This window comes from Dermacentor variabilis, chromosome 11 (assembly GCF_050947875.1).
Source record: "Dermacentor variabilis isolate Ectoservices chromosome 11, ASM5094787v1, whole genome shotgun sequence".
NCBI classification, from domain to species: Eukaryota; Metazoa; Arthropoda; class Arachnida; order Ixodida; family Ixodidae; genus Dermacentor; species Dermacentor variabilis.
This window is the reverse complement of record NC_134578.1, coordinates 20,339,292-20,367,209: the sequence shown is the minus strand read 5'-3', so window position 1 is coordinate 20,367,209 and position 27,918 is coordinate 20,339,292. Positions and strand designations below refer to the sequence as shown.

The window sequence follows — 27,918 nt, the reverse complement described above, 5'->3', positions numbered from 1 at the left end:
AGCTACTTATTCACCGCTTCTCCACTTAAGCACTATTACGCAAGCGGTTTCTCAAAGAACTGTGCCCAGAAGTCACGTTACAAGTCCTGGTTTTGGCACGTAAAACCCCAAAATCCAATTCACAAGTCATGCCATGCTGTTGCTTTCGCCGAGTGTTTGTAACCGCGACGACATCAAAGGCAATATTATCAAAAATGATACATTCAATGTGTATGACATGTGACAGTCAGGTGACCTTCTGAGCAGCCGATCGAACGAGGTAACTATGCCCTCGCAGTACCTTGGTTTATAAGAATCGGGTAAGCTGCTTCGTACACGGTATACCGAGAACATGGGACCAGTTTGAAACATTTACGCACGATTGTGAGAATGTCGCGTGATCGGTATTCAAGCTCGAATTTTGCGTGACTGCCTGAAGGTTAATATTTCGTATGCAGAAACACTACAAATTTTCTAGTATATAGTAGAAAGAACGTGAAAGATGTACCAAGTATGAATACTGCCTTACTGTGTTCGTACTCAAGAGTGGAGGGCGCCGTACATAACTTTCAATGCTCAACGTACGTGCCTCAGGAGGCGTTTCTTTTTTTTTTAAACACAGGGTCTGAACACCGCTGCCTCTTGGTAAATATAAACAAGATGCAAATCGAAGGATTATGTCACGCGCCGGAGAAAGCAACAACTCGGCATTATTCAACGACAGCCATGCGCAGTAGCACACAGCGATAAAAATATATTGGGTATTTCTTCGAGGAAAGAAATCGGCCACTCGTCTAAATCTAGTCGGTGCCACACTGATGATACGGCGTGCAGTTTTCTCACTAACAGCTATCGCGGGCTCCATTGTTTCGCGCCGCCACGTCTGATAAAAGGTTTGTGCGCGGTTTCGCGTGCCGCTGGATAATCGCAGAAAGTTACTTCAAGTGACCAAAGAGAGAGAAGAGGGATAAAGGCAGGGTCAACCTGCGCAGCGTCCGGTTTGCTACCCTACAATGGGGTAAGAGAAACGGGGACTAAAAAGAGGGAGAGAGTGCGCACTGAGTGTACGTGGGAGGTTGAACAGGGACACTATAAGCGGTCTCTCAAACCGGTGCACTTTAAGTAGTGCACTAGTACACGCATCGCTTTTTTTGCCAATGATTTTCTTGCCGAGCATCTTCGATTCAGAGAGAGGCCACGAGTCCAGTCAGTGTAAAGCTGTCCGGAGAGAGAGGCGTCGTACAGAGAGAGAGAGAGAATACAGGGATAGGAAAGGCAGGGAGGTCAACCAGAACAGCATCCGGTTTGCTACCCTACACTGGGGGGAAAGGGGAAAGAGGAAGACAGGGAGAGAGTAAGCACTGAGTAGGTGTAGGAGGGACACTATACACGAGGACACTATAAGCGTCGTACAAGTTTCTAAAGAAGCGAATAAGGCAGAGACAGAAAATCTGTACTAGAACGGCGTCAACTTGGCCTTCTCAAGAGTTTGACGACTTGTAAAAACCGAACTCCAACACATATTTCTCACCCATTACAAACGAGAGTTCAGTTGAAATACATAATCGACGCGAGGCGCTTACAAAGTGGTTGATGATAAATTGTTGATTTCACGGAGCAAGAATAAATGTCATCGCAAAAATTAATCTTCCGTTACAAGGTAGCAAATGCAAAACGGGATAAAAGGAAAATCTCGGGCTTCTTATATATTAGCATATGAAATTCGCTTCACATGTTTCCCCGTGCAGAGGAATGTCGAAGTTTACAAGCTTCATAAGGGGCGCCGCACTTTCGTAATCGCATTTACGAAGCTTTCAGGAGCGATACGCGAAACCTGCTCGGGAAATTACGAACAGCGCGTGCCAGACATCGAGAATGAACACCGGGTACGTTGTGGGTAACACGTTGATGAAATCGGTAGTGCCACTTTCCTGCTATTTGCACGTGTATCGAAAGCAAGCGAGCACGTTCAGGCCAATGCCTCGAGCTTAGCTGCGCAGGATGTCAGACCACACAAGCGCTTCGAAGAACAGCTGACAATACACGGTATAGAAGTACGGTGTATACTGTGATAGCGGGGCTAGATAAAACAAGGCGTGAGAGAGAGAGAGAGGGAGAGAGAGAGAACTGCCGAGAGAGCGACTCCCACGTGTACTGGGCTCGTATATCGGGGGCAGGGGCAGAGATAAAGAAAAAAAGATTAAATAGAAAAACCAAGGCGAGGTGATACGTGTGCTCCTTGCGGATCTGCTCGCACCTGCTGACGGATGCAGGACTCGAGACGCGGAGTTCAGTGGCAATTTGCGGATCAAGCGCGTTTACTTTTATTTTTTTTTCCATTCACATTTTTTTTATCCCACCTTCACATGATGCTTGCGCAAGGTCTAAGCAGTTTCACGTACATCGAAGCAAGGACTGCTTCGCAGTTGCGGAAACCTTCGCAGTTGCGGAAACCTATATACATATGGAGTTGGATGTTCTCCGCAGAGAAGACAACAGTTCGTGCTACGAAATTTCATTACTACTGCTGCATCTCCACTTATAAAAGTTTCGGGGCGTTAAAGACGCTAGAGAACAATGTTATTGCTTTAAACAGACTTGGCACCATTACAAATCATGCGTCCATACAAAGCTAATTAGTGACTGTCGTTAGGCTAAGTTAATAACCCGTGTTTGAAACATTATGAGCCAATATCTTTCAGCGCTAAATATGCGATATGACTAACTTTTATATAGTGTTTGTAACTTTTATATAGTGTAGCGTGTCATAACTCGCTAGTGCATGAATCTCTTGGGGCCATGTGGTGTATGCAATCAAGATAAAGGTCATGCAGGCATATACAGACTCATCAACATATTATGGGCATGTAACAAAAAAGAAAGAAAACAAGAAAGGTGGGGCTGTGAAATATTCTCGTATATATTGTAAGAGTATTCTGACAATATTGCCATATTGCCGGAATACTGTTGCGGGCAAACAGGTATACTCAATGCCGGCAATCCAACAACAGCGTTCGTACGTCATGTCATCTGCAGTTTTCAAGGATGCCGTCTGGCAATAACCGTGACCAGTGTGCGCAGACGGGGGGCTTACTGCATCGACACAGAGGCGCATCCTCACAACAAAGCACTCCAAAACGTTCTCGTCTGGTTACTTGCCAAACCGCAAGGGGCCAACATTGATAGCAAGAAAAGACAGAAAGAAATAAAAAAAAAACGTACCGAGCTAATCTGGTGCAGCTGCCTAGCTAGTATGAGTAGGTGGTAGGGAGATGGCGGAGTGAGAGGGCAGGGAAGGGGATGTGAACGATGGAGAGGGGGGCAGGCTCATCGTCTCCGAAGTGAAGTTAGAGAGGCAACACGGTAAAACAATGAGCGTCCGCGAGTGGACACGTCTGTCAACCTCTTATCTCGCATTGCTCGTTGCTTCGCGAGATTCATCGCCCCACGACGGTGCGGAGTGAGCGAACGAGCTTGCGTGCGTCTAGATTCTCTGGAGTCCCTCGGGGACGCGGCTGGAGCCCATCGGTGCGGCCGATAAAGAAATCGTTCTCGGAGCTGAGACAAAAGGGGCGAACTTGTCCCGGTTGTGTCCCCTAAAGAGAGTTGTCCTGAAGAGGCTGCAGGCGCCGAGGGCCCAGGATAAGAAAAAGAAAACGACGCAGTACAAGATCTCTTTGCTCAAGTGGCCCCATTCTCTTTGCTCTCTTTCTTTATGTGTGATTATGGCTACGGTGGGACACGGAGCGTGGAAAGGACTGTTTCAATGAGACTATGCTGCAAATAGGGTGGGTATGCATATGTACTGCTACTATTACTACTACTACTACTACTACTACTACTACTACTACTACTACTACTACTACTACTACTACTACTACTACTAGAGTAGTACTACTAGTACTCGCAGTAGTAGTAGTGAGTGGTTGTTTATGGAACTAAATGTGAGGAATGAGAAGGTAGGAAATCACTACTGCTATATGGTCATTTGCGTATGTAAGGACGAGAAATTATCTAATAGACGCCTAGCCGGATAAAGCACACGAACATTGTATGGGTTAGAAGGTCGTTTCTCGGTGTTAGCACGGTACTTCTGCGCACGTGCTACATCACAATGAAACCCCGACACAGAAGGAAAAAGGAAGCCGGGGTTGAGGAGGGGGTGAATCCTGAGCCTTGAATAGACACCACCATTTCAGCGGGAACCCACCCGATTTGTAAGTGACTTTCTTAGGCGCCCCCCCCCCCCCCCTCCTTATTTTTTTTCGGGGCACGTTATACATTGCCAAGATTTTATCATAAACTATACGACGCCAATGGCCGCAGCTTTTGCCGCAGACCTCTCGCGGATGACATTACAGCCTGTCGCGCTAGCAAAAAAAAGAAAACAGCGTCTAAGAAGGACGACCACGGAATCAGCATTTGAGCGAAACTCGCAAACGTTGACGAAACGATATCTGGGCTGTCTCTCAAGCGCAGCCTCTTCGAGCGTCGGCGCTCGCCTTAATCCGTGCTGCAGAGCTGCAAACTTGACTCCAGCCCTCTGAGACAAGCTCCGATGGCTAGTTCTCGGTGCGCGCGCGTACACCGTCGCATTTGCGTACGGTCTCTCGCCACGTTGACTCCGCTTTCGAATGCGTAAACATTGACACCAAGCTCCGTGAAGGTTACAAGAAGAACTCTCCGGCGCGAGCCAGGCGACCACGTTGCGAGAGCATGCCCCTGCTAGGCAGCGCATGGCAAACGCGGCACCAGGAACGCGTGCGACAAGCTTACGGCGCACTGCATCCAACTGGTGCGAAATAGTCGCCGCCATCTCCGTCTGCGGGGAAAGAAGACTACAGCAGAAAGAAGAGTAGAATTGATGCGGGGAGGTGACGTTGAGAATTAGAAAAGTGCACAGAATAACACAGAAACGGAAAGGCGAGCTAGCAAGTTCGATAAAAGGAAAGGATCGAAAAGCCCCCAGCATATACCTGTATAGGCACTTCTTCCCACTCCCCCCTACGAGCGTCTTTCTTTAGCTACTCTCTGCTTTTCTTTTCTTTTTGCCAAGTCCTGTTGCACCTGTCGCCTTGCGCGGCCTTCGGTGCGGTACAGGGCATACAGGCTGCCCTGCGGATCGCCACGGGCGTGGAACCTGACTAGACTTCAATCAGATCCTGCGCGTTAGCCGAAAGTGAAGCGAAGAAAAAAAGAAGGAAGATGAAAGCATAAAAAAGAAGCAGAAGTTAAGGGCTACGATATTTAGGCCCTCAATGCATAGAACACAGAAGAAAGTCGCGGCATGCCTTTCAATTATTACAGGAAGTTAATTTTGGTCGCGTATCCAAGAGGCTGTCGGTGCGCGAAGTCATTATTTCTCTCTCTCTCTCTCGCTTTTTAATGCCGTTTCCTTATTGTGCTAAGTAGGATTGCATTATTCGATCTCCATCGGGCTCCCAGCAAAATAGTGCCTTTCAAGTCCGCTCGCGCGAACGATGTGGGAGACCAAGCGTGCTACTACTCTGGATGTATTTATTTTTTTACATTCCTTTTTTATATATAGAACACTTAGCGTGTTTGCAGCGTATATGTACTTTTTTTCTTTTTTCGATGTGCAACAGGTTTTCGCGACTGGTTTGTTCACCCCTTCACTGTGTTATTTATTGCCGTGGAGGCCAGCGAATCGCAAAATATCGTCGACGGAATTAAACACAGCTTGACCTCTTCGATAATTAGACTAGGATTGCACTGAGGAATCGCAACACTCTCCTTGCTTTTTCGTCAGTGTTAATGCTTCTTTTTTTAAAAGAAAGTTAGCAGACCAGCGCCCATTCATGAACAGTACTCGAGCCAGTGCTCTTGCCGAAAAAGCTTGCAAAGCCTCCCTTCTCACCAGATAACTATAGACAGGGTAAACTGATAACAATGTTGGATGTGAGGCAGCGGGCGTTTGCCGTCGCTCTGGGGAACTCGAACGCACAGGACCGATCTGAAGCACCGTCCCATCTCAGCAGAACATTTCACACCGTGGGCAACCACGAAAACAGAGGAGTTATCTCGAACGCATCGACGGCGCTTCAACAAATCGTAAGGATTACAGGTAATAGGAGATTCTAATTCGATTAAAGTTAACGAATCTGGAGTTGGCTGGAGGTGCGTGCAGGTCATGCGAAAAAAGTTATTGTTGAACGGCGTTGAGCGGCTTACCAGTGGTCAATTGCGGCGACAATTGATTCTAATCACTCGAAAACGTGGTCGTGGGTGCCAGAGATTTGAATGGAGGGATGCGCGTGTGCAGGGTGGCGTAGGTTTCTGAAGGATGGGAAGGATCGGACATGTTTAGGTGAAGCCCGTGTCTTCTAGCGTCAAGCGGGTGATGATAACGATGATCGATGACTTGACAATTGCGGCTTAAGGCGCTACAGCACTCATGGTTTTCGAACTGGCCTGCGAAGTAGCGCTTCCTTATATCGAACCTGCTGGGAAATTGCTTTCGCAGGTTTACCTAGAATAGCTGCGACCGCACCTTGTGCGAAAAAAAAAAAGCTATCAACTCTTCATCATGGCAAATGCTTTTAAACTCGCATCGGAATCTTTCCAACCCAACAAAACACAAGAAAAGGCCACTTTCCCATTTTGCTTCCTCTCTTCTTTAATTATTCAGTTGACTTTTACGGAAACACTGAATTAGTCTTCTTTTTTTTTTTTGTCTGGCAGACAACTGACGCATTTGCGCCTTCTTATTCATCGGTAAGCGTTGGATAATTTGCTGCCTACTAAAAAGCCTAGTCCCTCAGTTTCCCGCAGTTGTCATCGCGTATATTTCGCAGCAGTCCACAATATGCGACGCACCATCGGCAATCGCTCGCACCCTCTGATTTTGTAGTTTACATTTACTGCAGTTGTACATTTGCCGGAGCCAGAAACAGCGAGGCGACACTGCAGCAAACCTGGTTCACCATTTTATCACTAAACCAAGATGCTCGTGAATCGCTTACACCTTCCTGCGACCATCGGAAAGCTCGAAAAAAAAAGCAATAAAAAAATGAAAGCGTGCCACCGGGGAGTTGTTTTCTGGGCGGCTTTCCAACGCGATGTGGCCAGTCGTGCAGATGTACGAAGAAGCGAGCGCTGCAGTGACACTCGGAGACGCGATAAGCAACAGCAGCAAAACCGGAGAAGATGACGGTGAGGCCGCTTTTCCTCGGCCGAGGGGACGACGACGACTGCTATCCGCGGCGCACACGACTGAAAAAAAAACGAAGTAAGACTAATCAAGCCGCGTAAATTGACGGCCCCTGAATGCGGCTGGTACCATGCGGCCAATGCTAACCTGTCTCGGTCGAGTTGCCGTCCCATCTCACCGGCGCAAGCACCGATGGGTCGGTCGTCCACGTACCTAATTTTCTTTTCTCTTTTTTTCCCGCAAGCGAGTCACGTGTTTTTCTACGAAATTCATTGCTTCGGAGTTGCCTTTCGAAGTTCAGCTATTCATTCTAGAAGCGCAAGTTCCCATGTGTAGATGAGCGAGAAGGAAACTCTCTGGCCAATAGTAATGTCCTCAATACCTGGACGAAATGTTACGTTTCTCGATTGGGCCGATATAAAGTTCTTGCCTGTCTTTTCTCTTTTTTTTTTTTTGATGATCGAAATAGTGCATGGGTGCTAAAGAAGCTAAAGTTAAAGTACTTTTTCTTTCACCAATAAGCTGTGAGAGAGACGCCCTGACCATCCACCGGACGGTGCGAGATATCAGAGGAGCTTGCTATAAAAGGCGTGACATCGTAGTGATAAGGACAGCTATGGAGGAGGTCTCGGATTGTCATTCCGCGCCCCATGTACCTTTACCGTGAGGGGTAAAAAAAATCACACGCATTTGGCATCGGAACGAGTAACACCGCAAGCTGCTCGAACAAGGAGTCGAGACTAATAAAAGCTAGTGCGCGGGCTTCACGATGCCGGCACTGCCGGTTCTGCAGGCTGCCTTGCTCGATTCCTGTATTGCGCAACGGCATTGCCGCAACCGCGCCGGCGCGTGCTGCACGCCTTCGCGGAAGCGCGCGCAGAGGAGTTGCAAGACACGTGGAAAAGAACGAGCTGGTGCATGATTACGACTGGTAGCAGGCATCGTGCGCTCGTGCGAGTCATGCCCCACCTTCGCTGGTAGCACCTGCGAACGAGCGGGAAACGTAGCACTCGTGCGTTGGTCGTGACCGCATGCTTCGTAGAGGATCTCTACTTGAGGTTTCTCCACGTGAACTAGCAGTATTCAAGGACGTTGTGGCAAAGAGGAGTCCACTGAGGCTGTGGGATGTGCTTTGCACAAGTCCCAGCGAGCACTTAGTGAATTCTGAATGAATAATCAAGTTAGGTGCGCTAGTCTTGCAGCATTGCCCGTGGGTGACATGCATGGCAAACCATAAACCGGGATACCCTTGACTTAGTGGAATTCAAGCACGTTCCGAGCGAGCAGAGAGTTTGTATCAGTTGAAGGGGTGCATACAGGTAATTGTTTCGATCCCCAGCTAGCACAGGCTACTGAGACACGTGACACGACACAGGCAAAAGAAAATCCAAGACGGCCTCGGGCCCAAAAGCACTGACCTCAAGCATCCAGCGTCCGACGATGCGCCTCATGTTGACGGAGAGCTCCTTTTGGACACAGGTGAAGTAGCGTGGGTTGATAGGGTACCTCTCCTCGGACCTGAGCAGGTTCTCAAGCACAGTGCAGTCGTCGAAGATGGCCGGGTCCCTGTACGAGCACACGGAGCCCTGGCCCTCGGGCCGCTCCTGGAAATCCACGTCCTTCTCGAGGCACAAGAGCTCCGTCATTATGCCGGCTGCAGAAGCCACGAAGCGGCGGCCCTTTACTCTGCCAGTGGCGGGTTTTCCCGATCGGCGCTGGCCTGGCCGTCGTCCTCTGCGGCAGGAGCGACAGGTGCCCGGATGGTGTCGAAGTCAGTGCTCTTCTTGAAGACCAGGGCCGTGCCCACAAGCAAAAGCGGCTAGGCCTGACCGATCCTGAACACCGACTCGCACATGGGACAGGGTTCGAGGAGCCTGCCGGAACTCTTTTAACTCGGCTATGACGGCAAGTTGTGCCCGAACTCTCAATAAGGCTCGTCTCAAAAATTACTTCTTTTTCTTTTTCACGGATAAAGAGAAATGCGTGACGGGAAAGGTTCTGGTTGTTGACGGTTGGCAAGTGGCGAGCTCCTTTTTTCTTTCACTTTCGCGTCGGCAGCCCGCAACGTCACGACAACCCTCTGGAAGTGTCCCTCGTTCGCCCTCGACAAGCACGGCGGTGAGGGGTCGTGGCCGTTTGCGGGGTGGGTTTCCCAGAGCGAGGAACGACGCCGCTAGGAGATGTGCACTCGCCAACCGTCAAGTATGTGTATGAATCGGACGAAGGGCTCCCAAGTTCGCCTCCACGCCCTAGCGAGGAGGGGGGGGGGGGGGGGCAAGTGAAAGCGTACTCTAGCGAGCGAGGGTGAGAGGAATGGGGAGGGAAACAGAGGGAAACTGCAGCCAGCAGCAGTGGCGATTACGCGTTACACCCTCTGCCCCCTCTCTCAATCTCTGAAGCTGTGTGCCGCGCGGTGCGATAGAAGGCCCCTCACCCCCTCCGCACTCACGCACCACTACCACCACGTCCGTCTCGGCGCTTACAGCGGACCTCCTCTCCCGATCGGCGCGTGTTCGGGACTCTCTCGCAGTCCAACCAGCCAGTCTTCGGCGGGACGTCCGACGAGCGCGACGTGGGTCGCTTTTCGCTCTGCGCGGGGGGTTCGTGCTGTTCTGTCTTTCAGTTTTTCCCGTGTGTTTTGTCGCTATCGCTCGGCTTCGTCGTTTTCGTCGGTGCTACTGCGGGCTACGCCGCCACTACCTCGTTGTCCTTCCTGCCCCTGGTTAGACCCAACCTCCTCACTTCATTCGCAGTCTACATCCTCTCTCTTTACTTCCTTCACATCAACCGCATGGAGGGGGGGAGGGGGGGTCTGTTGCTACCGGGCCAGTGGGTTAGACTCGGTGGTGCGCGTTCATCGCCACGTTTCAGCTACTCCGAGAACGCCGTCTCGGACTTCTCGTACGCTCTCGGAGATTCGATAGCAAGCGCCTCGACTCAGCTGACGACGTTACGGGAAAAAAAAGAAGCTTCATTCGAGCCACCTTTCTGTTTCTTTTGCTTTGGCCTGGCCAGGCCCGTGTCACGGTATCTTCTCCGCCTGCCTGTTTTTTTTTTCTTTTGTGAGTCGCTTGGTGTCGCGCAGCTAGCTGACGGGGCACTAGGAGACTACTTGACCGTGTACGTTGCGCGCTCCCGTTCGCGTGAGGTTTCTCTTTTACCCTGGCACGGCAACAAGGTTCGATGACTTTACCAATCCAACTCGCGATGTGATGGGTCGTGAACAGCGACGTGATCACAGAAGCGGCAACTTGTGGACCAATTTCTTTTAAGCTTCAGAACAATTGTTCTCATCTCTACCGATGCACAACTACTTCCAATTCATACGTGATAGAAACGCTCGCACGTAAAAGAAAGGACAGAAAAAAAAAGGCAGCTTGTGAAATTGGTATAAGCAGTTGGGCATTTATCACCTCACTGGTCAAAGTATTTCGTTCTTTTTTTTCTTTACGACTTGAAGTTGGATGTTTCTGGAGAGTGTTGCGTGTCGTTAGAGCCAAGAGAAGTGTTACGAACGTAGTAATGCGATAAAGTAGAAGCGTGAGTAAATTCGTGATTCAGTACCGACGTGAATGCAGAGCACAAAAGACAAGGATAGACAGTGTCCCGTACTTTCTCTTGTCCTTCTCTTTGGCGCTGTGCAGTCATGTCGATAACGTAATAATGGCTCACACATGTACTACAAGCTGCAAATTTCCAGTATGTGTCAGTCAGTGTTAGCTGGAACATGGATGTACTTTTCGCCACAAACGTTGCGGATGCCGTTGTTAAAATTCGCACGAAGCAGGTTATTTTTTATAAATGAATATCAACTCATTACTGCATATCTTCAGTTTCTAAATTTTGAAATCTCTCCTAAAGCGAATAGTTAAAAAGTGATCTAGTAAACCCTTTTTTTTTCAATAGTTGACATCACACTGGAATTCACCGCGAGATTAGTGACCGCCTTTTCAAGTAATCCAACAGATGCGACAAGATGGCGCTATCTGCCACAGGCGATGTCTATTATCCGTGTTCATCTAGAAAACCACTTGTTACTTACAAAACTGCATAGGGAATGTTCCAGCAGGACTAAAGATTCTAGTGGGTTGAAAATCTCGAAGGTTCGCTCACCTTGCTTGGCGTCTATGGTGATGCGCGATGCATGGGCTGTATTCGCGACGTTGATTGCTCACAGAGGCCAGTGAGTGCCTGCATCTGAAAGTAGTAGGACACAAGTAATAACTGATTAGGACAACAATACGAACATTCTTTTGGCTTCCTCAAGCTGGAACACGAAGAAAGCTGTGCAGAATTTTAGGTTAGCTTCGAACCTGTGATTTGTTTCCTTGTTCCTGCAATTTCGCTTTAATTTTTGTCGTTAAGCTGCCAATAAAGTTGATAGGAAAAAAAGAACTAAGTGGTGATCTATGATTGTTTTTTTGCGTCAAAAGGGGAGATGACACAGGAAATCACAATATGCAGTGTTGAAGTCGAAACACTCTGTTCTTTGAAGACCCCGGGTATAGCAAATGAGGTGGGTGAACAAGATATGTAAAAACAAAAAAACACACTGCTGCCACAATTTTCAAATCCAGAAAAAGAAGTAGTTACATCTTGAACAAATTGCGACGGCAGTGACTTCACGAGGAAGGTCATTGTTGTCTTTAAATGCTCGGCAGAAAAACGAGACCGCAAATGCATTTGTGTGCGAGCAGGGTTGTACTATGCCTGAAGGAGACGGCCGGTGCCCTGCGGTTAGCGTTATGGAAGTCAATATTACGGCGTGCGATCAAGCGTCGAATAGAAAAGCTTATAAAGATAGAGAGAGAGAAGGTGGTGACTCGGTATAGGTTTCTTCTGTTTCGGCAAAGCGAGAGCGAACGATACTTTCCTTTTTTAATATTTTTTTTCTATTATTTTACGTTTCATTTTTAGCGACCTCCACAACACCCTTGCAACGTTCGTTGTACTCCTGCATCTTATGCACCGCGCGCTGTATGCGTGTTGCATAATACACGTAGTTACGTGAATGACTGTCACGCGCTGGATCGAGCCACGCTATTTGAATAGTTCGCGCTCCAAATTGTACCAACATTTCGTATCCCGCTCAACTGTCTCCACCCGCACTCAAGACTTGTGGAATGTTTTAGGCTCAGGTTTAGCCAATGGTGAGAGCGCAACATTGCAGGTGGTTAAATGTGACTTGGCTGAGAATCAAACTGACTGGGAAGTCCAGAAGAAGCTGAAAAAGAAAAGAAGAAGCAGAGTCCAGCTATGCGCTGTTCATCTTGCGAAGAACAACTTTGCGATGCCCGCAATTAACCCAATCTTCGTCCACCTACAACTTTGCTTTCTGCGTCTTCCCATGCAAACATCACACCCGACCACTCTCAGAATGTGCGTGGTGTTCGAATAAATCTCCGCACAAATTGCAAAGCTCTAAGTCGCCGAGCGATATCGCAGCGATTATACAGTGCGTCCGGCCTCTTGGAGCTGCACGTGTTTACAGTAGGCCGGAAATTCATTCCTCAGTAGCAGTGGCGAGCCGTACGTGGTGAGGGTGAGCAGCTCACCTGATGTTGGCGTAACGGAAAAGACACACGCATTCTCTAAAGCACCAGCAGTAACAGGCCCGCCTTCGTGAAACGATGCGTACAGTGTAACTGTTGCCACGTGAAAATGAAATTATTAACAACGCCCTCGGGGACGCCAATTTACAGCGGCCACGGAATTCGAGATAACAAGCATATGCGAACCTGCAGGCAAGGAGGCGAACGAAGACTGTTATCTGCGACGTCTATCTCTGGAGGCGCAGTTACCAGATTAGAGAAGACGCGTTCACCGCCGGTTAAAGGCCGGACGTGGGATACGCAAACACCGGCTTCTTCTTTTTTTTTTCCCACGTGCTAGAGCTGACCGGCTTGTTACGTAGAAAGCTCTAAAAACTCCAATTTACCCTCTAAAAGCAGTTCACACTCTTTGGGACGTACCTTTGTCACATAGCGATATTTGTCATCCATCTTCGGTGTCTCTATTTTAACGCTGCGTGCCCGACACTTCCAGGTCACGAGTGGCATGCGCATTATCAGCCTGACATAGAATTCTTGACAGGAAATCAGCGAACGCAGATCGAGTTTTCAAGACAAGAAGCGCAGGCAAGACAGACTAGGCTTTTTGTTGTGGGACAAAGATACGCCGCAGAATGTGTAAATTGTTCATAGCGTGTACGCATATATAAATAAATTCAGGCACTGCAACGTCTCGAAAGTGGAGTCGATAGGAAATATTAGTAAAAATGCGTGCCTGCGGCAGCACCTTATTAGAGCTCACATACTTCTAAGACATGAATCACCAGCCCTCACGTGAAACAACTACGCAGTGCATAGACGAGGACACAATGTGAAGGCTTCTTTCATCTCTCCAATATTCTTTTCCGGCACACTAGCTTCTACGACGTGGTGAGTCAACTTGCCGAACGAGTTTTGGTCACCATGCGTCGGAGCCTTCATCTTTCTAAAGCTAAGCGTAATACCGTTCGAGTTGCTTCCACTTGTTGACAAATTTGACTTCACCCTAGCATCTGCCAGCCGCCTGGTTAGCTCAGATGGCAGAGCGGCTACCCCGGAAAGGCAGTGGTCCTGGGTTCGAGTACCGTACCAGGACGAATTTTTCTTCAACTTCGAGACTTTTCTTTCGAAGAACCCGTATGGGTTTACTTTGCACCAATTGCTACGAACGGGTGGATGTCTGATTTTCCCTTTGTTAATTACTTCTCTCAACCTTGCGAGTTTCCGCAGAACTACTCTGTCAAACTGATACCGTTTGCTACACATGCGGAAAAGCCAGTGTGCGCATGCGCGCGCTACCCCTGAAGCGTCTCGCTGGTTTTATTCGCGCACAGCCACATCTGCGCTTGCTAGTTACAGCGTAATTCATGGTCCTCGGGTACACCAATTTAATATCGACGCAGTGACTAGCACGGAGCATCAAACTAAGCACGAGAATAGATCGATGATGCCATGAACGTTGCCCTGCAAGTTACGGACGTCTTGCTCAAGGCAATAGCTTCTATTGAGGGCTGTCAACATGAGACGTTTTATTGTTCTTATACCACTAACTCAACCAGGGTGGTCGAGAATTGTTGTGTCCATTCGAAACACCTTAACCGGATCAACGTACACTGCATACGCATGAACCGGCAGCTGCAAATGAGGTACAGTTTTGAGGAAGTAGTGAAACGGGCGTCGTTAGCCGTGATACTACGACACATTAGCGAAGATCTGTAAGCGTGATGCAGCAGGATATGATCGGATCTGAAACATTGTCCTTACGTGTCTCGTTTAACGAGAGCATTGCAAAGTATTTGTTATGCATTGTTCTTTTTTTTCTTAATTTGTGGGATTCGCCGCAATGGATGTGAAGTAGTAATAAAAAAAAACAAAAGAAAAAACATAAACGTCTGTTGCTATATATAACACAGGGACTAAACCTTGTCCTCATTCGATTTCATGAGATGTATTTCATATAAAGTTGGTTGGGATTTGCTTTTTGTCTTCATTTTTACGTAGCGTGTCCAGTTTACACACAAAAAATGGACAACGAACGAGAAGAGTTTCAGAATTGTATGTGAGGACACAAGTTTTGTTGTAACTACGTTGTATATTGTTTTATGTTGTAACTGTATTTCGTAAGTACCACATATACAGGAGTGAATGATTCGCCGGCGGCCAACTTGTTTGTCAACATCTACTTATATTACGAGAATAAACAAAGAAGAAAAAAAAGAGATTACAGGGGACAGCGATGCGCGTCTTGCATTGCCGCAATCGAGGCTGCGTGCGTAGAACGCTTTTCGGAATACCGGAAGTCTGGAGCATGTATAACAAGTATGCAGTCGACCACAGGTATTTACGGAGCACGGGATCTCAGAAAACGTTGAATTTCCTCGCAGCCTGTAACACTATAGCCAATGAAACCGTACATCTCAATTATGTTCGCATATACTACACTATGGAGACAGGAAATGCGAATACCATTCTGCACTGTGAGGCTGCGGATATATTCAGCTTTATTTCCCAGATCCATTGGTCCGTAAACATTTAGGGTCGACAGCACATGACGAAAAGGAAATGTTCCCCACTTCTCAGCACGTATGCTCCACAAGCTCTAAGCAGGCTACTCAACTAACGAGACTTAATACACGAGAGCTGTTCGGCTCTTCGCAGTTCAAGCCAAAGGGGAGTCTCACAAACGACTATGGTGTCTCGGAAGTACTTCACGCTGAAAAATGATACCAAGGACACGTATGCATTCTTTCAGCCTTCAGTGCATGAGGACGCTCATTTGGCCCTCTAGCATTGTTGAACGCACTCACCTTACGCCCAAGTTCGGTAATTGCGACGGAAGTGAACGTAACACAGCAAAAAAAAAATATATATATATAGCGAACGATCGCTCGCCCGAGTGCCTTGCAAGTTACACTGCTTTGTAGAGGGAAAGAAAATGGAATATACACGTATGGGCACAGTTAAAGAAGGCACGAGGCGTCGATTATGTTCAATCGAACAGGTCGTTACGAACCATGGGTTGCCGGCGGAACACAAAGGGTCTCGGCGGGAATTGACTTTGGAATAACACGTTGGAAGCAATCACGGCGGACCCCGCGGTATTCCCGCCTTTGTTTGTTTTTTGTTTCTCGCGATCTTTTCCCCTCCGTTCTAAACTGACAGGAGAACCACGTGTTGACGTCGCTGCGGGTCCGAAACTGGAACTTTCTTTTCTTTGAGAGCGGCCGTACTTGCTTGCTCTCCCTCTCGGGCTCTACTCTATACGTGCGTTTGTTCTTCCGTTTCTCAGCTTTTACCTTATCGTGCTTTTTTGTTTTTTTTTCAAGGGAAATACAAAAATATCTTTCGAGAAGACAAGGTCCACCACAGTGGACAGAACAAGTGCAGCGACCAACTCGTGCATGAGGAGGGAGGTAAAAAAGAACGGACCACTCCCCGAAGGAAGCGAAGAAACTTAACAGGGGCTTGGCCCCGAATTCTCAGATTCCTGGGAGGAAAGACGACTTAGCGAAATGTAGCAAGAAAAAAATATGCAGGGAGCAGAGGATGAGGGTGTGCCGTGTACCGAGAATCCACGCTTCCCATTCCAAGACGGCAACGGCCATTTCTCTCCCCTGTTCCTTTCTTTCCCTAAAAGGGGGCGAAATGAAAGGCAGTGCAGAATTGCCGAGCCCTGGAGGACAGTTTGTGTGTGTGTGTGTGTGTGTGTGTGTGTGTGTGTGTGTGTGTGTGTGTGTGTGTGTGTGTGTGTGTGTGTGTGTGTGTGTGTGTGTGTGTGTGTGTGTGTGTGTGGACCGTAGGCTCCTAGCAAGCGATGGAAGCCACGCTGCTGAAACACGTGCGTTGATGCGCCTCTGTGCAAAACGGAGCCGCTAGTTGGTAACAAAATGAAAAAAAAAGAAACTAAAAATAAATGACCAGAGCTCTCCCGTGGTCCCTTTCCCGCTTTCCTACCACATCCGAAGCTTTCTGTCGATGCCGCCACGCTGTTGCTGACACTGCTCGGTGTTCTCCGGGACTGGCGGAGGAATTTGTAGACGCGCTTTTGGGAGCTCCCTGCTCCGTTCCCGGAGCCGCAGGGGTTGTGACGAGGACCCCCACCACCTTCGTCTCGGAAACGCGTCGACGAGTTCCACATGATTTCCTGCGCTCTGCCTGTGTTGATGGGCTGCCATCGTGGACCGTCCATCCGGTGACCGCCTCCGCGTCGCGCTTTTGAAGGCTGCTGACGACGTGCGTTAAGCATGCCCGCGTGTCTAATGAATGAGCGTGCTTGGCCGGTCACCCCCGTTCCCCCTCGAGAGATTCTTGGTCGTTGCACTCCCGTTCCACGTACGGAGGCTTATGTGCAGCTAAGCGTTTGTGCATGAAAAGAAAGAAGAGAAGGAGAGGCAGTACCGGAAGAGCGCGCACTGTGTTAACCGGTTGCTCTTTAAATCCCTTATGCTGAGAATGCAATGCAGCTGCTGCCGCTGTAGCACTGGCAAGTGCACTCGACCTGGAGGTCTCTTTGGAAAATGCCTCGTTTGGACGGGAACATGGGCACTTTTTTTCTAAATGCTTTCGCGAACGCCTACCGTGGTCGCGTTTCTTGTCTGATATTGCTATGCGGGTGATAAGGCTCAATGAAATGGAGATATCATACTCTAGCTGACTTAATCGTCACACTTCAGCGAAAACTGCCGGGTCTTGTCAGTCAAAAAAAAAAAAGAAGGAGAAGCTGAAGATAAGCTGTTCCATTGCTGCCTCCGGTTACCCTCTGTGTGATGTAGTCTGTATGGAAGCTTCACGGATCGAACAGTACCGCACTGCACTCGAATGCTTTATAGATAATCTACGCCAAGCGTTCCACGATCGTTCTTGCCATGTAGATCGCTAATAACATGGCGGGAATGAAAGGTCGCGGGGCAAAATGAGAAATAAAGACACAACACGACATGCAGCGCTGGGGGCATCATTAGTACGCAGGCCACGTTTACGACAGGGGGGGACTCCAGGCTGGGGTTGGGCAGCACGATGAGTGGGTGTCCGTGCGGGGCTGCAGGTTTCCCAGGAAGCGATAGCTTCGGGACGGAGCGCGGCTGCCGACGCGCATCATCGAAACGTGGGAATTCGTGCAGCTGAAAAAAGAAAAAGGAAACGCGACACCCTTGAGCAACGTACCCGCATCACGGTCAAACTCCGTCTGCGACCAAAAAACGGCCGATCCGGGACAGGCTGCCGAAGGTGTCGCCGTGGTCTACATACCGCTCGACGCGCATTTCCGACGCAGGCCATAGAGATGCGTGGTCGCTGGGCTCGTAACATCGGATCAACGTCACCGTGACGCAGGAGAAAGAGGGTGTTGGAAAAGTAACACGAAACAAAGTAACCACGAGAGATTACGATTTCTCTCGTCTCTCTCTCTTTGGGCGCACAATGGAAGCATGGAGAGAACTTGGTAGATGCCAAGTGATAACATGAAAAAAAGAGGGTAAGAGAGGAGCTCTAGGACATCGCCGCAGTTATCTGGTTGAATGTTGCAACCTTTGTCGGCAGCAAGATTAGGGGAAGGCAAGTCTGTTGCTGGGATGAAAGATTTGAGTGTGAACGTTTCTTGATGTATGGTGAGGGACGGTGGCGGAGTTGAGGGGGCGCGAAAGGGTGAGATGGCAGCTTTGATGTTCGCCGGTATAAGCTAGAACGTGCAGACGTTGTGCACAGCCATAGGCATTCTTTATTTTAATGCCCACCGTTGCGTTATCGTATGTTGGCTAGTCGGAAACGCTCTGTCGCAATGACTTGGCAACAAAGGTGGATCATGTAAAAGAGTGGCAACAAAGCACGCAGACACACAAACACACACATGTATACATTCTCCACTTCCCCTTTCAGCCTCATATATATATATATATATATATATATATATATATATATATATATATATATATATATATATATATATATATATATATATATATATATATATAAGGTGCCATTTGGTTGTGGATACGTTTTGAATTCTTCTACAAGAACCTCTGATAACGTCATGATGTACCGAAACGAGCTGATCGTGTAGTGGGAACTGACACTGCTGTCAACAGCACGCTGAGGTGACGTGAATCAATATCTGCTACTTAGTATTCTCTCGAGAGCCTTGCTCTTTCTTTCTTTCTTTCTTTCTTTCTTTCTTTCTTTCTTTCTTTCTTTCTTTCTTCCTTTCTTTCTTTCTTTCTTTCTTTCTTTCTTTCTTTCTTTCTTTCAAGGGATCATAGGAAAGGTGTAAGAGGTAAGTCAGTAGAACAAGGCAGGAAAGTGAGCCCGTGGATGTCCGTGGAACACGTCTTCATGTGTTCATCCTGTAATACCCAAAGACACTTATACATCAAGAAAGACGAAAACAACTTGCTCACGTTCATTTATGCAGCTGTGGATTTGTACAAAAACACAATGATATGTTTTGAGTGAGAAAGTAATACCTACAATACTTAATTTATTAACCACATAATTAATAATTGGTGTTGATTATGCGCAACTGAAGCATTCCTTCGGCGTGTCAGAAATGATACATAAGGTATAAGTTAAATTTGCCGTGCTTAGATCAAGATTTTAAGATTAAAAACTAATTAAGCGTAGCATAAGTTCTACTTTAGGTTAACATGTTCTGTATTGCGCATATGTTCTAGGAGTCGGACACGATGGACGTTGGGAATTTAGCGAAGAAGGCAAATTGAATAAGGTCAAGGCAAAGAAACTTGTCAAATAGCGATGAAGTGAGAAAATGTGTGTCAAAGTTGTACAAGTTCGGCAAACAGTGCCATACTAGCTGTACAACTGCTAGTACGCCTAATTCTCTTTGCTCTTATGCCTATAGTTGTGCACAGATATCAATACAATGCACGACTGAAAATGTACAATGTAATCTTGCCACGTCAGTTTCATGCTGTTGAAGCGAAATATCTATATATAAACAATATTGTTGACGACATCCCGGTTAAGGTTAAACTATAAGCAGATGACTGTGTTTTAGACTCCGAGGTTAAAAGCACATCTGACCAGCTGGTCTTAAATCAAGCGTTTCAAAGGGTTGCGCCATGGTGTGAAAATTAGCAAATGTCCCTCAAGCTTGAAAAAACAGTAGCAATAACATTTATCAATAACAATTCTCTTACCAAAGTAGCAGAGTATAAGTACTTAGGCCTCCTCATAACAAATGATCTTATATGGAATAAACACATCGACTAAATCACAGCAAACACGCAACGCAAAGTATTTTACCTTCGCAGTGCTCTGAAACTATCCACCGCTATAGTCCGTCTTCTTGCGTATAAAGCTGTCATTCTGCCTAGGTTAGATTACGCCGTTGTTATCTGGGATTCATCCACAAAAACAAATATTGAAAAGATGGAAATGATTCATGAAAGAGCAGGTCGCTTTATATATAATCGTTATGGCCTCACATCTGTAACAGATTTGTTAACCAGAGCTAATGTGAAACCTCTAGCCACGAGAAATCATCATTTACGTTTAAAATTTATATATCAAATATAGATAGTAGCGGGACATGTTCAGGTTGATGCATTTACAGCTATTCGGTTTTCCTCAGGTTAAAACACCAGGCAACAGCATGATCAAACATTAACACCGTACCAAATACGTAATAATTGTTTTAAATATTAATTTTTCCACAGAATGATCTATGATTGGAATTAAGAAACGGCCCTCTCTGACTGAGTTTTTCTCAAGCTTGTCCACATAAATCCCGTTCCTTATGTATATTTTGTTCTTATGCTTCGCTAGCCTGCTCTGTATGTTTATTGCTTTATATGAACCAAGGGCGTGTATAACGTACGTATGTGTGTGCATGTGTGTTTATGGATATGTTATATCTGTATATATCTGTGTATACATGAGTGTATATCTACGAGTATATGGACTGCATTGTATAGATTTTTTTTTTATCTCTCTTGTCCGCCAATATTCTTGTATCAAATCATGTATCGCTTATTTTCCACCCTATTGAAATCCCGACTAGGGATTGTAGTATAAATAAATAAATAAATATTACCGCTTCTGCGCAAAATGTCAATGTGACTCCGGACTCTTGAAACTACGACGACAAAACGTGGCAGAAGTTGTACATCGTCTACAGCAAAGACAACAATTTATTCACCATAAATACGGAGTGGTCTCCGGTTATCTAAATACACTTCTTTTTTTCAAAGGAAAAGAAGCCCTGTTGAGCTAGGAAAAGAGTTATAGCGGTGGTGTGATGAAATAAAGAAATTTGCACGCATAAGGTGGATCCAGCAGGTGCGACTGAAGATCGCTTCGAGACGCCTTCGTCCTGCAGTGGACATAAATATTTAACAGGGAGAGGCGGGCTAGTTGGTGGTCGATATTGGAATGTCATTATGTAACCGCGCAAACGACAACGGACGAAGAAGGAAACACACACACTCGGTGCTTGTCATGTGTTTCCTTCTTCGTCCGTTGTCGTTTGCGCGGTTACATAATGCCATTCCAAGTGGACATAAAATAGGCTGATGATATTTTTTCTTCTCTAACTTCGACTTTGACATCGTTGTGGTCGCGAGGGAGAGAGTGATGGCGTATTGAGTATGCATATTCTAACAGATCGCTGCCTTCAGACAATCTCACCAGCTCTCTTAAGCTAGCAGCTCACCTGAGAAGATTGAGCCAATGTGCCTCTCAGCCACGCTGTACGGAAACATGTCGGCAGAACGCGTGATCCGTGTAGCAGTTTGTCATCGGAGTGATGCTTGAACTGGAACTTTACGAGTTCGCTCCACTTTCATTCGTCGTATTTTTTTTTTTATAGACACGCAAATGGTCATGCTTATACACTACAGAAGTACGCTTCTCGCTTGAAGCAGGAATGAACCAATTAAAGGGACACTAAAGGTTACCAGAAACTCAAGTTAAAGTGGTAGAGCAATGTTCTAGAACGTCTAAGGCGTCAATATAATCGCGAACAGAGCTTTAGTAACCGAGAAATTGAGGTAAATGCATGACACGATTTGAGACCCCCCAGCGACATTCCGGTACTAGCCCGATGACGAAAGGTCTCCTCATAATTTGTGTTACTAATACTCAACTACTCGTATTAAAAATATCATTTCATTCGATTATAAGCCGGAAAAAATGCTACTTGTCTACGTCTATTCGATTCTAGGAAAAAATAACATTTTGACGTTACCCTTCAGTAATATGGGTGTTCGAAAGGTTTCGTTTTCGCTCGACTCTGCGCCGCGCACGCTTTGGAGTTTCAGTAGTTTCGTTATCGCGTCGTGCTGTGAGGGTTCTGCTCGCGAAACTTTCATTTGGAACAAGCAGCCAGAATGCCACGTCCATGTGATGTCGTGGGAAGCCCTCGTTGCTTTCCCGCTCCGGAGAGCCGGTGTCGAGGCCGCCGTCGTAGTACGCAACGACGCCGGCAGTGCGAGCCCTCAGAAGCAGGTCGCGCTCGTCGGTGCTCAAATCGCTGAAGTTGAGCCCACCATCGCGAGCCAATCTGTCGGTGTCAGGGTCCATTGCGACGAGCGTCGAAGTTAGCGTCATAGAATGAAGTACCAGCTTATGGGCGTCTTGCGCTGGAGTGTGAGGTATAGTAGCGGCGCCTGGTGGCGGTGCGGGAAACGACATCTGGGTCGTGCCAGCTTGGGTCGTATGGAGCCCTGGCTGTGGCGAAGCACGTTTCTAGGCCGAGTTTTGCGTCGATTCGCACATTTTTATGCCCTGTTGCGAGTGCGAAAAGGCTCGTCGCTTCTCATAGACCACGCCGACCACGCTGCGAGCTCGCTGCAGCCTATAGTTTAACGAAAACGGACTCTCCGTGTGCCGTGGGACGTAACGTGGGACGTAATTCGTTTCTCCTTCCGCTAGCCACCATACTCCCGCTTTCGCTCTGCTGTCGGCTCTGTCTTGGCTCTGTTTCTGGCCGCGCGTTCGCGTTTTGCGCAGAAAAGCCGTAGCGCCGTCTGCGGACGCCGTTCTACTCACCGATGGCGCAACGTCACTATGAGACCATGATGTCAGTTCTCCTCGATCGGAGGGCGGGCGATTTGAACTGCGCTAGAGGTACGCGGACGCTTCAGAACGCATTTTCTCTTAAAATAAGTCTCTCCTTGGCACGAAACAAGCGTTTCGAGGTTTCTGGGATGGTATTTCAACAGTCCACGTTGACTTAATAGTAACCTTTAGTGTCCCTTTAAGCAGCGGTATAGACTGCAGCTTTCTACACAACGAAGATGAGCTCAAGGAGAATACGTACGCGTTCTTGCGCTTATGAATTTAGAATTTTCGTGTGCGTCTTCTTGCCTACGTCGGTGGTGCAACACTACACACCCGCAAACAAGCGACGCCTCGGCTACACAAAGGTCCGAAATATAACGCAGGATATTGCACGAAGCGAAAGCGTGCTTCTCTGCTGTATTCAAGGTGACACTGAAGTCTTTGTTGCGGTGCAGTTTTAAGTATAGGCATGTTGCAGAGTCGATGGAGCCATTTCGCTACGCCACATAACAAGGCACAACTCTCGATGCACAAGTCGTTGGTGCGAAATAGGAGTAGTGGTGACACAGGGGATTTGACTTGGCGCACTGTGCGATGTGGCGCCTAAAGCTGCAGGGCGAGCGATACACGACGAAAAGTTCTGGCGCATTTCTGGAGTTCCCGGCAGAGACGCTTCTCAATTCGTCTCACACATCTGCGCAGAATGAAGGAAGCCGCTGTATTCAGTCTCTTACCATGGAGCCACGATTCAATTGGCCTCTCATATGATGTGCGACATGAGATAAAGAACTCCACAAGAAGGGACCCCTTGGCACCAGGGCACTGTGGGAGAACATTTTGTTTATTTCTTTTCTTTTTCAAATTCAAATAACAAAACTCGAGCGGTAACGCTTTGAAAAACAAAGCCTACTGTCATTTTAGCTTTCGACCATTTCGCTTATGCGTGTGTGCATTCTCCGTCACCACCTAAGAAAGCAGAATGCCCATTAATCACGCATAGTTCATTAATTAAAGCGCCAAGCAGTCGCGCGAATGCTCCGAAAAACGCCCGGGAACGCCGTTCTATTCTCTCGGAAAATCCTGCCATCTGGAAGCTTAGGAAGAGGGTTCATTTCTGCATTCCCAATCGAAGAGGTCATTTATGGCACCGCATATGCGTAGAACGAATAGAACGCAGGCACATGCAACCACGCCATGACAGTCCTTGAAGGGGTTTTTCGGCGCAGACGAAAAAAACATATCAAACTAACGGACCCCGCACTCAGATGCCGCCTTCGTCATGAAGCCCCGCGCATGTGCGGTAATGGTTCGCCGGATCATTTGTTAAATAGCCAGTGGAGACAGCGTGTGAGCCCTTGTCCTTGGGTGGTGATGGTTAAACAAAAGAAGCAGGCGCCCGCTAGCAGGAAGGCGAGACGCTCATCACCAGGCGGCGCTGTTTTCTTGCGACCGGGAAGAAATAACACCTGGGACAGTGGCGTGCTCGGAGGAGTGGCCAGGCCGGCCGAAGATAGCTACAAAGATAGCCTAGCGCGCATATACCCCGCAGAACAATAGCGCGGCAGTCGACGTGGTGGAAACGTTCGCGCCTCTCCGTAATCCTGCTATCGCGCTGCGTCGATCGGGAACCGCTGCATTCCATTGCGTGCACGAGACATCGTTTGTAGCGTGTTCGTATGCATGCTGCATGGTACACGTCTGCTCCGTCGCATGTATTTCGGATGAAATCAAATGAAATCAGATTTTATGTTTCAGTAAAGCCACTCAACGCTCGTCTTGGTGGGCTGAAAGCTACACAAGTGTACAGCTTGACTGTGGCCCAAAAGACCTTATATGGCAGTAGAATGGAATCATTTAAACAACGCATTTGATGCCATATAGGAGGTTCTCACTCAAATTGAGGACGACGCAACGAGCTATGGAAAGAAGAATGATAGGTGTAACGTTAAGGGATAAGAAAAGAGCAGATTTGGTGAGGGAACAAACGCGAGTTAATGACATCTTAGTTGAAATCAAGAAAAAGAAATGGGCATGGGCAGGACATGTAATGAGGAGGGAAGATAATCGATGGTCATTGAGGGTTACGGACTGGATCCCAAGGGAAGGGAAGCGTAGCAGGGGGCGGCAGAAAGTTAGGTGGGCGGATGGGATTAAGAAGTTTGCAGGCATGGCATGGCCACAATTAGTACATGACCGGGGTTGTTGGAGAGGTATGGGAGAGGCCTTTGCCCTGCAGTGGGCGTAACCAGGCTGATGATGATGATTTGATGTCAACACTAAAACAATCTGCATACGCACACGCAAAATACGTTCAACTAGACCACATTGGACATTGTCAGAGATCACTATGGCCAGTATAGCAGTGGGATTCAAATGTCTACAACTATTTAAATAACGTCTTGTTGTTACAGCAGATATACACGCAGGAAAAAGTCAGGAAGGGACTGGAATATAACAAAATGTATGCAAATTTAACACTAAAACGGCCTATAGACACATGCGCAAAATACCTTCTAATTAGTCACGTGCAATACTGTCTTCTCAAGCACAGAACTAGACTCTCGACCCTTGTGCTCGCACTACATATGTGATGCAATGTGTTGTGCTCTCCTCTTCTTTCTTCGATTTATGTGCGACCCCTTCTCTTTTCTCTCTTTTTTCCTTTTTCTCACCTTTTCAAACCAGTGGTGGTCGCATATGTTTTGGTAATTATTGTTAATTATAACATTGTATTTATAATCGTATTTATGTTCGTATGTGTGCTGCACACGTCGTTGTTTCGGTATGTTTGTTTCATCGCAGTTAATGTGCGTCATCACCAGACTCGCGAAGCCCATGCTTTTAAACTTCTCTTTTAAGACTCCTAATATATTGTATGGAACATTTGATCACTTCTTTTTCGTCACATCTCTCAGCTATGTATTCTTACTCAATAACAACATCGACATCCCTGTATCAGCTGACTCATTTCGATCCATTACTATTGGCAGTGACTGCCATAGCAAGGTTTAGCGTTGCGATTGAACTTCTCGGAAGGTGTTGTAACTACAGATAGTTTGCATTGACGTCATTTTGGCCGCCATCTTGGCGTAATGGCATGCCGGGAAGCTGCGTAAGCAAGAAACGTGCCAGCACGACAGCCCGACATGACGCGTCATGCACCGAGCGACCGATCAATAACAATGAGAGTTCGGTGAAAAACGGCCACCGTCGAAAAGCAAAACGATGTACGCGTGATGATATGGTATACCTACGTCATCGCGGCCGCCATATTTGAGTACTAGCACTGTTACAAGCTGCGTCCGATGACGTCACGTGCTAGCTGTATACCCATACACGGATGTGCAGAAACTTCTGAAACCCACAAAAACATGCCGTGTAGGGCCTGTAGTGATATCGCACAGGCGCCACTACGCTGTCCGTAAAGAGCCGCACCAGTAAAATTACACCACTTTAAGGTTTGAGCCCTGGTGTTATTTTGTACTTTTAATATTTAATAGTCTGATATGATTTAAGATAAAAAGTGATGTGTTGTGAATGCTACGTTGCGTGACACATGTTTGAGGGCTGTTATTCTCAAAATTTTGTGGAATAATTTACTCGGGAACGTATGACGTGATATGAGCAACTTTAGTCATGAAATAATGGGGCAATGTGACCAGCGGCATGGATTCGCATGTAGCATGCACATACCTAAGTAAATGTGGAGGCCCCATGGCAGCTATGTATCTTATATATATATATATATATATATATATATATATATATATATATATATATGTATATATATATATATATATGTTATAAGTGACTAGCAACAAGTTGAACTCCAAACAAGACAGCGGCTTCACAGGGAGCTTTGAAGTCATCGACAATTGTTTACCAATGGAATCTGGAGCCAACTTTTCGATAAGACGACTTCTCTTGGTCTGGGCAACTCGCCTCCTGTCTCGTAAAGACAACGAGCTAGCGTGGGGTAAGTCAACTGCGTGTATAAACGATGCCAAAGAAATCAGTTCTTTTTTTCAGCTCGCATAGGCAAGCACCCTTATCCAAATGTTGGCTAGAGCCAAAGTCTTGCCTTGTTGACCCACTTTTGAGCACTTCGAGCGATAAGCTAACAAAATAAATTAAATTAATCATGGTAGTGCACGAATAGACATTGGAAGCAGGGTAATCCTAGTTGAGATAGCATGAAAAGGAAAAAGAAATGTCATCCACTCGAATGTGGCACGAAGCTACAAAGCAAACCAATCGGGTTTCTCGGAAAGAATTCTTGGCAGTTGGCGAAAAAATCGTCCTTGTCCGGGTCTCGAACCCGGGACCAACGCCTTTCCGGGGCGGCTGCTCTACCGTCTAAGCTACGCAGCTGACGAAAACTTCGCTCTGGTCCGGGTCTCGAGCCTGGGACCAATGGCTTTCCGGGGCGGTCGCTCTACCATATAAGCTACGCAGTTGGCGATAAATTCGTCCTGATCTGGTTTCGAACCAGACAACTAGGCCTCTCCGGGGCGGTCTTTCTACTATCTAAGCTACACATTGACGAAAAATTCGTCCTGGTCGAGGTCTGGAACCCGGGACCAACGCCTTGTCGAGGCGGTCGCTCTACCATCTAAGCTACGCACTGACAAAAATCCGTTCCGGTCTGGGTCTCGAACCCGGGACCACCACCTTTCCGGGGCTGTCGCTCTGCCACATAAGCTACGCCGTTGACGAAAAATTCGTCCTTGTCCGGGTCTCGTACCGGGCACGGGTGCCTTTCCGGGGCGGTCGCTCTACCATATAACCTGAAGCGTTCGCTCAGATGGTAGAGCGACCGCCCCGAAAAGGCGTTGGTCCCGGGTTCGAGACCCGGACAAGCACAAATTTTTCCTCAACTGCGAAGCGTTCTTTCTGAGAAACTCGTGCGGGTTTCATTTGTAGTTTCGTGCTACAATTCGGGTGGATGACAATTCTTCTGTTTCATGATACTTCCGCCAGCTTGCGGGATTCTGCCGAACTGATTGGCCATAACTGAGATAAGCACAAAGAAATTCTGTTGGGAGGGTCGTGGCGATGGCGTAGGCCATGTAACGGGTTGTCTATGCGCTTCCAATGTTAACCGCTGCTGTCAAGATGTGAGGGGAAACGCTACAGGGGAGGGCGAAGAATGACGTAATGTGATTAGGTAACCTGGACTAATAAGGTAGAACATACTGATATGAG

At 47.3% G+C, this 27,918-nt stretch overlaps 1 protein-coding gene across 2 annotated transcripts in view; it reads right to left on the bottom strand.

Moving 5' to 3' along the window:
* The window catches only part of LOC142564074 (G1/S-specific cyclin-D2-like), a 383,466-nt gene that overhangs the window by 68,058 nt on the left and 287,490 nt on the right, over window positions 1–27,918 (bottom strand). For both annotated transcript variants that reach the window (XM_075674904.1, XM_075674905.1), the window contains 2 exons: window positions 11,264–11,347; window positions 8,569–8,884 (listed from right to left, as the gene is read on the bottom strand). In XM_075674904.1, the coding sequence (XP_075531019.1) occupies window positions 8,569–8,796 (228 nt within the window). In that variant the 5' untranslated portion in view covers window positions 8,797–8,884; window positions 11,264–11,347. The remainder of the gene's footprint in view (window positions 1–8,568; window positions 8,885–11,263; window positions 11,348–27,918) is intronic.